The sequence below is a fragment of the Tachypleus tridentatus genome, chromosome 13 (genome assembly GCF_004210375.1).
Source record: "Tachypleus tridentatus isolate NWPU-2018 chromosome 13, ASM421037v1, whole genome shotgun sequence".
NCBI classification, from domain to species: Eukaryota; Metazoa; Arthropoda; class Merostomata; order Xiphosura; family Limulidae; genus Tachypleus; species Tachypleus tridentatus.
The window spans coordinates 203188833-203201569 of NC_134837.1; the positions used below are offsets into that span (position 1 = coordinate 203188833).

Genomic DNA, 12737 nt, shown 5'->3' on the forward strand with positions numbered 1-12737 from the left:
CATATATGTTTTTTTTGTTTTTTTCGTAATTTTTCTCCATAGAGAAAATGCTACTACTACTTGTAGTAACAATAATAGTAATAAAAAATAATAATAATAAAAATAAAATAAAATAATAAATAAATAAATTTAAAAAAATTAATTGTCTAGTGCAAGGTGGCCAGCTTGAGTAACATTTCTTAAATACATGTTAAAAGGGAAGAGGTATTTAGGGCTATTTACATCATGTTCGTGATATCTGTCGAGATCACACATTAAGTTATTCTTATGCCAATTCTTATTGAAATATTTTAGAGAATTATTCAAGAGTCTTTCAGATATTGTGTCTATGTTTGCATATTTGTGCATAAATGTGGATGAAGTGCTTCGTGGTACTTTATATGTCGAAGTTAGAACTGAATTTTGTATTCGTTGAGGATTCTGTAAATGTGTGGGTGCTATGTTAATCCAGGCAGGTGATGCATATTCTATTACGGGTCTAATGTACGTTTTGTAGATTTTGAGTATATTACCTGGAGATGTTCCTTGGTTTTTACCTGAAAGACTTCTTGCATAGTTTGCTCTTTTCCAGATTCGTTTCATTATATTTTTAGTGTGCGGGAACCACGTTAATTTTGAGTCGTATGTTAGACCTAGAAATTTAGCAGATGTAGCAGTCAGTAAAAGTGATCCATTCATGTAGAGCTTTGGTGGATCTTTTTTTCAGCTTGTTCAGTCTGCTGAATAATATCACTAGCTTACTTTGATTAGATTGGTTTGTTTTGTTTTGAATTTCGCGCAAACCTACTCGAGGGCTATATGCACTAGTCATCCCTAATTTAGCGGTGTAAAACTAGAGGGAAGAAAGCTAGTCATCACCACCCACCGCCAACTCTTGGGCTACTCTTTTACTAATCATAGGGATTATGAAAGAACAGTATAATTTTCTCTCTTCTATATATTATTTGGAATAATTAATGGTATATGCAATCTTGGGAGTGTAAAAGTTGCAGAAGACGCTAGTAAAGTATTTCATTATGCTTTGCTATGCTCTGTTTCTAAGCTCCAACAGCCAGTAAATGGTAAAAAAAAAAGAGCCTAAATAGCACTTAACGTAATTAAATAGAATATGATCCTTGTTTGAAATATTACTCTTCAAACATTTTGTAGTGTAACTTCATGAATATAACACTATTGTTTTAATGTTGTTTCTTCGTTCGTGGGTTCTCATAAATTATCTGGTAAAAATAATTCAACATTCCAGTTCACTTAACGATAAAATATTATTTTATCTCTTCTTTGACATTTGTAAAAGCTTGAACACTTGTCCATTGCCTGAGTTTTCAATGGATGTAGAAAAGGTCTGTTCCTTTTACTATTTCTTACTTCAGAAAATCTGTTATCCGGTTGCTGAGGCGTCACAGGAAATCACGTGACTATCGACAACTTTGCGCCGTGTTCAAAAGCAATTTACAGACCGCAGTCTTCAAGTTTAAGAAGCGTTATTTAACGTTTTTCTGAAAACAAGTGGATCATTGTTCTTGGACGCCCGGATATAATTTTTTTAAAAAATATTAAGCGAAATTGAAATGTTTTTGCCACTAATAAGTATGCATGGAGAAATAAGCTCAGGTAAGCCTAATATTTTATAAATTAAACAGAAAATCAAAGTTTCGGTGCATCAAATCACGTCTCACGTAAGCAAGTTACACGCAGGTGTCACTTAGTCACGATACAAAAAGGAAGTAACGGTTATAACTGCAGAAAACGTTTTTCGTGTCACTCCGCGAATTATGTTTATATCAACCCTGTTGAAAAATTTGTAATAATTTTTCGAATGATTCACGATGCTATTTTACTTTAGAAGCTCTTAAAATACATATCACTTTTTCTTAGCATTTACTAAAGTTAATTTCACACATCACTGAAACAGGCTTAGTTGTTATTAAGTCTAAGATACACAATGGACTAAATATGCTCTGCACCCCACGGGTATCGAAACCCTACTTTTACTTTTTAGCGGCGTAAGATTGTAGAATTACTGCTAACTCATTGAGAAGATCGTTAGAACAGTTCTTATGAAAATTATAATATCAACTTCAACCAAAAGTAATTTATATTTATAAATTATATAAATATTTGTCCACCCTTATAAACACAGATTTAGTTTTGGGACAAAAGCATATTCAAGTAACGTTTTTTCTTTTCTGTTTTTTGTCTTTTAGTATAGTTACAGTTTTTACTATTAAAAGTGTAGTGGAGGATCTACATTGCGTGAAATGTTGAAATTAAATTAATGGTTGGATATTGTACAGAATGACATTCTATTGGAAAAAATGGGTTTGTCATTTTTACACGAGCTTTTGAAGGAAAAATATAAAATGAAATATTCGTATATAAGTACCAAAATTTATTTCGTATAAAAACGGCATAAAACGTGTACATATAATACTGACTAAATTTTAATATATAATAACATTGATAACCTTATACAAACACAACAATGAATGCGTTTTCTAGGAAACAAAGTAGTCAAAATATATCTATTAAATGATTAAAAAGTACTAAAACACAAGATTATGACAAAACGTCAGTTTGTTGATATAAATAATTGGTTTTCACACGCTTCAAAGTGTTTCTCTGGACCAATTACTTTATTCTTTATTTCTTCTGGCCCGGTTCGGCCAGGTGGTTAGAATGCTCGACTTGTAATCTGAGGGTCGCGAGTCTGATTCCCCGTTACACAAAACTGGCTCGCTCTTTCAACCGGGGGTAGCATTATATGTGACGATCAGTCCCACTATTTGTTGGTAAAAGAGTAGCTCAAGAGTTGGCGGTGGGTGGTGATGACTAGCTGCGTTCCCTCTAGTCTTACACTGCTAAATTAGGGACGGCTAGCGCAGATAGCTCTTGAATAGCTTTGCGCGAAATTCAAAACAAAACAAACCAGAACAGTGATGTCGAAAAACCCACTTGTAGGGAAATATATATGCAAAAACAGCTCGTTTGGGTTGCGAAAATATTTTACGTGAAAGAGCGAACAACGTTTCGGTCATCGTCAGGTTCACAAAGAAAGAAAGAGGTAACTGACCGGAAGCTGATCATATGTTTGGAAAGGTTGTGTAACTGAGTGTCGGAATATAGAGGGCGGTGTTAGATGTTTGAATATATAATTTTATATTATTTATTTTATTATATTTAATATAGGTATAAAGGCGTTCCTTTATATTGGAACCAACTATATATTCAAACATCTAACACCGCCCTCTATATTCCGACACTCAGTTACACAACCCTTTCCAAACATGTGATCAGCTTCCGGTCAGTTACCTCTTTCTTTCTTTGTGAACCTGACAATGACCGAAGAAGGTCGAAACGTTGTTCGCTCTTCTACGTAAAATATGTTCTCAACCCAAACGAGTCGTTTTTGCATATTTATTTCCAAACCAGAACACTATCCACCACTTTCTTCTCACAGACGGTTTTTTCATATCGTTACTTGTTTCAGTACTAATAGATGAAGAAGTTTAATATAGCAGAACATGTGAAAAAATGCTCTATTTTCTGACACACAGGATGCTAATAGACTTTCAAATCTTTCGGCAAGATGTGTATACTTAGTGTCTAAGTATTTGGACCAGTCTTTGGCAAATCACAATATTTGTAAGGTTAAAAGTCAGAAATTATTTTGATTGGCCTTGGTAGGTTATGCACAAACTGGAATCGTTGGCACACTGTTTCTTTTTCAGCTATTCACTACTTTTCATTCTTGCTCTCAGTTCCTGAAATGGTAAATGAAACAGCGTAAACACACGGATAAGGTATTAAGAAAATGTAAAATGTCACGGTTCACCACTTTACCACCCCTTGTCACAAACCGATTTCACGTTTTAATTCCCAGAGCAAAAATCCAGATATATGCAGAATACGAAGGAAGTGAACAACGGTCGGAGATTAAAACTGAACACCCACATTCGTGTACACAAATACTGTCTTCGACGTACATCAGAACAAGCTATAGCACCATTGAATTTCTTATACACCATTGTTAATGGTAAAATTTAGAACGAAGTACAATATAAGACAGATTATTCCTAAAACATTTAGAAACCTCTTCATTGGTGGCGACGCGATCGAGGTCAGAACATTAGTCGATCATACAACACGGGAACAGCTCACATATCAATCATGTGAGACCATATAATACAGCCTAATAAGGTGTAGGTCATAAACCATCACTATTCCTCATATAATTGCGAAAAGGCCATCCATAGATCTACTTACTGTCGTTTACTACAATCACTAGTAATCTCTTCCTATTTTATTCAAAGTCCAACAAATATGCGCGGACGATGGCTTTCGAAGGACACTAGAGATGTTTGATAATGTCGCGAATTTCGGTATGCATTTTCTTCGTTAGGGGGAAACTGAATATTTTAATGTAGTCATTCCTATTAGCATCCAGTCCATACAAATATGTCACTTTTCTATTGGTATAATGGTGTTCTTACGTTAATGTGGAAGACTGTACAGGGCACTCCGGATGTTCAACTTATTGTTATAGCTGTAACCATATAAATCCATTAGAAAAACTTTGACTACATGCTCTTGCTCATTTTGAAAACGTTGCACCACAGCAGTATAATATTAAATTGCAAAGACTTAAAAAAAATTACCTAGTCGTAATTTTAAGGATTATATTTTCAATGTTTCGATTACAATTTTAGTTTAGGTCCAGTGAATTTGTAGAAATAGGCCTAGAACGTTCTAGATTACATCACAAAAATTACCAGCACAGCAAAATATCTAAAAACAAAACTTGATTATAAATATGATAATCAGTGTTTTGATTTCCGCGAAAAGTGAATTATAAACGATAAGTATTGCGTTAGTCAGTTTAACTCAGTGAAACTAAAGGGTCGGTTACAGTGATTGTAGTCAGTTTAACTCAGTGAAACTAAAGGGTCGGTTACAGTGATTGTAGTCAGTTTAACTCAGTGAAACTAAAGGGTCGGTTACAGTGATTGTTTATTTTCATTTATTAATTCGATTAGTTGTGCAATTGTGACAGTAAGTTTATTTTTATGTTAGTTTTAGTACCATTAGCGAGATCTTTCTGGTTGAACGTCATTTGAAACTTAGGCCTACAAGTTACATAAATTGTACAAGTATAGACATTTTGAGGAAGAAATAAGCTAATTTGTTTTTGTTACGTGGCCAGGATTGCGATTTATTTTCACTAAACTAATTAAAAGAATGTACCTGGTTTTACCAATATTTTTCGACATTACGGAGATCAGTTTCCTCGAGACATCAGCACTTCGTGCCTTAATATAGTTTTTTTTTTTTTCCGTTGGAAAGCTCTGTTATATAATTCCTTCCCCAGAAAAAGTAAGTTTCAGGTTTGAAACTCCCTACATACCATGTTACCATAGTTCGTGAACAACCCTTTGAATAAGTAATAAAATATAAATTGTTACGTAATGTTTAAAATGTATATATGATTTTTGTTACCAGTATTAATCAAATCTTGAATAATAATTCTTTTTATTTGCTTTTGAAGCATGAAGAAATACTAAAACAGCTAAATAGTGGACGATGACCGCTTGATTAGTGAACAGGAAAGATGAAAGATGTTGACTGACGTTTTTTTTGCCTGTTATCTGTACTTTATTGGTTATGAAGATCATCAATCAAAAAGGAAGGGCTCAGGTCCAAGTCTCAGTTTTTATAACAGTCTTCAGTTTTTGGTGGACCATCTCTTCGTCCTTAACTACACAGACAACTACATTTTTAAGTAGATTGGATTATCCCACAACTTCAACACTCGTAAATTCCACATTATATCAAGCAGTTTGGAAGTACTTCAATGGTTTTCCAAATAAATTTGAGGGAAAGATCAAAGCTATTAAGCCTCATTCTGAGTTGGATGTTCAACATAATTCAACAGTCGAATACTTAAATATGGAATCACAAGACTTTAAAGAAATAGTTCCTGAAGTAACTTTTGATTTACGAAATGAATATTATGTTAATACCAGTATGATGAAACAACAAGATTCAAAGAATAACATCAACTCTTCAGAAAGCAGGGTAAAAATTTCATATAGTTTAGAATATAACACAAAAGTTCCAGAAATTTTAATTAATTCAGAAAACAGTAAAGAAATTCCATATGGTTTGGAATGTAACACAACAGAAAGAGTTAAAATAACCAGAGAAAACACAACAGTTGTTCAAGAGATTTCAATAAACAGCACATTTGCCCCAGAAAATAGCAGCGTAATTCCAGAAAGTAAAAATATAATCCCACAAATTTCGAAAGGAAAACTCACAACATTTGGGGAGGTTTCAGGAAGAAACAGAACCATTTCAGAATCAAGAAATAACCCAATGTTCTCGACACACGACTCACAAATGTCGTTATTTCATGAGAACACAAGTAAAACTGTAGACGATTCAGAAGCTATTCTAATGTTAACAGAAATTAGACAAAACAAAACTTGGACTCTAAATAAGTTAAAAGGAAACAGAACAATTAGTGAAATTATGTTCTTCGAATCAGACACAACAGAAAACAATACTGTTTTTTCGAATGTTACTGAGAATAAGATAATCATCTTATCACGTGAAAACCGAAATAGTACCCTAGACACTGGAATGAATATAAAAATCTCAGATAACGAGAGGACATCTGAAAGCTACTGGTATGAACCTGTAAATAATTATTCTACACCTATAGAATATGCAGTTTCAAAATTATTGAACTCTTCAGCCAATTTTAGACATCTAAATAATGACGTTAAACAATCTGCTGCAGAAGGAAAAGTTAGCATTCCTGAAAACAGCACTGACGTCAGTACCAGAGGACCAGGAACTAATGTCTCCTTGTTAACACAAGATGGCAAACATTTAGACAGAGATGTTGTTGTTACATTTCAACTAGTTTATCCAGAAGATACATTTAATAAACCATCAACCCATTCTACGACTATAAATGAAACAAGTAAATTCAACAACACTACCTCGTGGCCCTGTATTTCTGTTTTTGAACCGCATCAAATTACCTGTGAGTTTATCTTCACGATGCGCGTATCTAGATTTACACGTGAAATCTTAGTGGAGGATTTTAAGAAAAAACTTAGTGGCTTTTTGAATCAAACAAAATGTATGACTATTGTCGTGACGAGCTTTGAGCTAGGCTCATATTGTAAACTTTCTTGGAGCGACCTCTCCATCAACCACAGCTACTGTGATTGGTATACTATTAACCAGGTGTGGAACAATTTGGTTCAAAATAAAGAACCTCGTCTTGACCTCGTTCAACACTTTGAAGATGAATTTCAAATATTCCACATAGAACAAAAGCTGAAAGGGTTCTGTGACCAAAGAGAAGCTTTGGGATCGCCAGCACAAATTGCTATTGTTATAATTGTAATTATTTTGATCTTTATTGTTGTAACGTGGGTGGCTAGAAGAAAAATCTCTCGTGACCCAAACAGTGAAGAAATGTTAGGTAAACGGTATCCCATAATTCTGTTTGGAGAAGTTCGCCGCTCTCTTCGAGGTCAGACTGTTTTTAAAGAACATTCAACTCTTAAGTTGGCCAACTCAGTGTTTTACGATAACAAGGTTTTTCAGGGTTTCCCTCTAACAGGATGTTGCCCCCCTGCTTATTCCCCAAAGATCGACGACGGCGACAGTGGTAACAGTTCTTCATCTGACACAAGAGAAGGTTCGACACCCAACCCGGAACGCGATAGGGATGCGAAATTAGCAAAAAATACAGTTTCCTGTGACGACGATGTTTTAGTAACAGTAGAAAACACCTACCTAAGTCTCAGTGCGTAGTTTCTTATTGTGTGTTAACTAAATACACTAATATTGTGTACATCTGTTGGTTAAAGCTAATTCGAATACTTCCATATTTATTCATTTTTTCAGTTTTGTTTCTTTACATTTATTCGGAATATTTTTAAATAGTCTGTTTGATAGAATTTTTGTATAAATGACCTAAAGCTGATTAGTACGTGAGATATTTTTCAGTTTCTTAACAATGAAGATATCTAATATACACTACCATCAATAATGTTTTTCATTAAGTTCCATAAGAAGTTACTCACTGAATATGTTTATTTGTATAATATGTAAATTATTAATCTAATAATAGTTTTATAAATTTCATGAACGTTTGCGTAACAACTCCAAGAAGGAATAAATACATATATGTGTATCTTCATTTCTATCTGTAGTTGATTGAATCGACTTCTGTCAAAATAATTTTTGTCGATATTTGAATTTGGTTTCATGCTATCTAAGTGTCCATAAACCAATATTTAGATTTATTTTATAAAATGTTAATTTTTGAGATCGTAGCACTGTCTCGTGGAGAATTTGAAATCTGTTAGTGTTAAGGGGTTTACATAACATAAACACAGTTAGTCGGCCATCGAAGTGGTGCATTACATGGAAAATGTGAACAAAACTTTCCAGCGTCCATTGGTTTCCTGAAGATGACGTGTTGAAGCATCGAAATATGTATTATACATTGTATTTGAGACTGTATCTCAGTAACAAGTAACATAACCAAAAAAAGGTTGTTTTTAATTGTATTTATTTAAAGATCTTTGATGTTTTGTACATACTTGTGGTTCTTTATACACATTACAATGTTCGAAGTTTTTCAGATTAGTACTGTAGCAAGTGGAAATGTTCGAAGAGTTTCATCTTGTGGAAACACTACGTTAATATCCATTATGCTATGCTTTAACCATGTATTTACAGTTGATCATATTTAGTTTGGTCATTAATGTTCGCTAGTTAAGTTTTACTCTGTTTTGTATAAGAATGACAGTGGTGAGAATAGGTATTAAGGGTAACTTCATTTAAACAGTTTGGTTAGAAATTTACTGTAGATTTATATTATAATTTTTAGGTGAACAGGGTGTTGTGACATATTCAGGTATAAGAAGCAAACGTTAAAACAATGGTGTAGTTAAATAGAACAAGGGATTCGGTCAAGATGCCTATTTCCAAATAATGCTACATCTCCGAATAACTTAATCATAAGAACAAATGAAATAGACACAAAATGGATCACGAAATGAATAATATTTGATGATTTCGTACTCAGCACGTACACTGTATGTTTTATTTGCTCTAGTGACACCAAACAATTGCTTTTACTAGTTATTCAGTCTTCAGCTAAGTAGACCAAATTCGTATAACAGACTGAATAACTTCATTTCTCCTCTAGAAATACAAATACATATGGTATAGTAAAATTCTTTAACAAATAAATACGATACAGTAAGACAAACAAATAAATAAAAACAGCGACACTACAATACACTATACTGTGGGCACAGCAATCTCAGCGAAGGTGTCAAACCGTGACTAAATTAGAAGACTTATACCAACAACTTACAGTGCATTAGGAGTTGACGTAATAACTATAACATTGGTAGCAATTTTATTAATATCTTTCTTTTGTAGACAACGTTTTTATTGTTCTTAAGCAGGGGGTTGCTATATGCATATAATTTAATGTTTAGTTTTAGAGGGTTTGTTTCTTATCAACATTTTGGGTAGGAACCATGTAGAAGAGGCATATTTACTTTCCTTCTCCCTTAAAACATGTCCTGACATCATATTTTTTTGCATTATGTATTTTAATAAATTCATAAAAATATCGCGCATGAATAACACGAAAACGTGTTCTTAAGACAAAAATTCTTTGAATAGAAATATTAATGAATATTATAAGTAAATCATGTATTGTATAGAAAATCAAGGGATTATATTCTTCAAATAGTTCCAACACATATTTAATTATTCTAAGTGCCAGTCAAGATAGATATCTAAAAAGTGAGTGCTTAATCTACAGTTTCAATACAATAAAAGTACTATCTTCTGTGATTGGTTCCTTAAAAGCAATGAAACACTAAAAAAAAAAAAACCTTTTATTTGTCGAGAGTTGATGGAACAATATTCAAGGATAATGTCAACGTCAGAGTTTACCAACTCAATAGAAAGTTAGGCAAGGTTTCTCTTTCATTAGGTTGTGATCTACGATCAAACTTAGTAATGTTTTGTGAATACGGTGTTCTAATAATCCAAGACTTTTATTTGTTTTCTCTTCTGTCAAGGTATTATCACACGGTTTTGTACCAGTCTTTATTTACATAAACACTGACTCAAGTATAAGGCTTCAGTCAACCTTGTATTACACCATCTACAAAATATATGTATATATCTTCTTCAGATCACCAGCGCTAATGTGCGCATAACATCTTTTCTAGTTCACCAAATATTTATTGATAAATATAAGTGACTGCATTAATCTGTTTTGTTTACTTTCTTTATATCATTAACAATTATAGAAATCTACACAGTTCACATTTTGTTTTGTTTTAGGATTTCAGTATTTTACATATAATACATTTCCACTTTATTAATATATTTCTAAATATAAACAACAAAGTTAAAGCCACTTTTTGTGATTAAAGGAAATCCTCTATACACTTTAAATAAAAGTCAGAGGTATAGATTATGAATGGACTGTTTATTTTGTATTTCATTTATAACGTTTCGACCATTTGTATGGTCAGCATTATGTAAATATCGTCCAATGTGTGAAATATTGCATGAGCATTTTGTTCCAATTTAAAAAGATATAGGGCGACACCTGTGTTTTGATTTAAAGTAGGTTTTAGTTGACGGATAATTAATACTTATTTTGTTTTATTAGTGTTCTTCTCATTGCACAATGTTTTAAAATTTCTAATGTTAAATGTATGTTGATTCGTTGTGCTGTGTTCGTGAATATGTGATGCGAAATTATCTTATTTGATTTTAATGCTTATTTTACGTTCCGTTTTGTCTTTATAAGTAGTATGGGATCGACCACATTGATACATATACATACTTCCGTCGTTAAGTTTTCGCATTAAACCTTCTTTAGGTGACCTTTGATTCCCATGCTCGTTTTGTTTTTGATAAAAACAATTTTACTGTTTAGACTGTATTTTTATACATATTTCAAAATTTTAAAGATGTTTTTGATGATATACCCCTGTTACGGTGAGATACCTAATAGGGTGTTTAAGTTTGTGTTTTGTTTAATTTAAGGAGTTTATGTCGCTTAACGTGTTTTTTTTATTATTAATATTGAGTTAGCTTTTATATTTGGCAAAAGTTTTAGTGACAAGGAAGCGACGTTTTGTTTCTAGTTCATGTTACAGATTACTGAGTTGAGTCCCACTTTATGTTGTTATTATTACCAGATTGGTGAAATATTCTAGTGTTAAAACCGTTGAACTTTATTTTTATTGTTATGACCATGTAATTAAAAACAAGGTTTTCATTCTCTCCTTCATAAATGAATTTGATGTTAGAGAAATGTTGTTTAGATGTTATAGAAATAACCAGGGGCGTAGATTTCTTACACCCAATGGGGGAAACGATTTTTGCAACCACTTATGTGGACTGTTAAATTTCCGAATTGGTAATATCTGATTACGTAAACCTGAAAGCTGTAAACATGCAGTCACAGAGTAATCTTGTTGCCTACATCTAGGCCTAATTATGTAATTCGATTGGTAAGAACACGAGAATCACAAGAACAAACACACAATTTGTAGGCCTGCGATGCAATAAAACAATTCAACAGACCAAACTGTAGGGGGGATGATTGCATGCACAATACCCCCCACCTAAAATGAAGGGGGAATGTATATCCCCCCCCCCCAGGTTCTACGCTCGTGGAAATGACTGTTGATGGTTGTTGTATTCATATCAACAAAATACATCGTCTACATGTCTAAACCAGTATGTAGGAGAGTGTAGACAGTGGCGTTTTTTGGTAGGGGCTAGAGAGGGATCAGCCATAGGGCCCATTGATAACTTTATTATATGTAAAATCACATGGGATGTCGGGCCTACAAAAGTTATTAGCCCCTGGGCTCACACAACCTTAAATCCACCAATGAGTGTAGAGCTGTGCTAATGGCTTGACTTTCTATTTTGTTAATAAACAATTTACATAATTCTGGTAACATGCTTAGATTCCCTTTTTTTATAAGTTTTACCTTGACATGTGAAATACATTATCAGTGTAGAGTGGAACAAGTCTTACAACTTCCAAGCTTAAGCTGTATTACCAAAACCGTACTTCTGAACACATATTTGTAGTTAAAGCTAATTACATAGTTATCACATATTAACACACTAGTTCAGGTATTAAAATAGTAACTTCGCTTTATTCACAGAGTTTTCGCTCTGTTATACAGCTTCAGTTTTCATAAGATTCACTGGCGGTTCTAAGACGTAGTACAGCGTTGTAAGTGGAATAATATGTTAATATCTATGCAGTATGCATGAACAGTATCAGCCACCATTAGTGTTTGAAAGACGGGTTGTGTATTATCATTACCGAATAAAAAAAAAAGTTTGTTAGACTATTTTATAATGTCATATTAAATGAAGTAAGGGAAAATATGCTGATGGCTCAATTTTTTTTTTTTTTTATCAAACTCAACTTCAGAACCACGAAATTGCAAACACCAAACATTAATTGTAATAAAAACATTCCGTGGTATAAAAACTATATGTTTTAGTTGTTCATTCTTTACCACTGATTAACCTGTATATTAGCCTGATCTAAGCCAACAGAGTTTAAAATTCATAAACTTTTTTCCAGCCCTGATCACGTTATTTTCTGTTTTTCAATGTTTATTTCTGTACATCTGATAAGTGTG

At 33.0% G+C, this 12737-nt stretch overlaps 1 protein-coding gene across 2 annotated transcripts; it reads left to right on the forward strand.

Annotated features, from left to right (window-relative positions):
- Nucleotides 1-1458: 1458 nt before the first annotated feature.
- On the forward strand, nt 1459-10897 carry LOC143240899 (uncharacterized). Of its 2 annotated transcripts, none has more exons than XM_076484142.1 (2): nt 1459-1611; nt 5543-10897. In XM_076484142.1, the coding sequence occupies exon 2, from the start codon at nt 5659-5661 to the stop codon at nt 7828-7830; it is 2172 nt and encodes a 723-aa protein (XP_076340257.1). In that variant the 5' UTR covers nt 1459-1611; nt 5543-5658; the 3' UTR covers nt 7831-10897. The 2 variants fall into 2 exon arrangements, with proteins under 2 accessions (XP_076340257.1, XP_076340258.1); XM_076484143.1 differs by lacking the exon at nt 1459-1611 and adding an exon at nt 4948-5049.
- The last annotated feature ends 1840 nt before the right edge of the window (nt 10898-12737 follow it).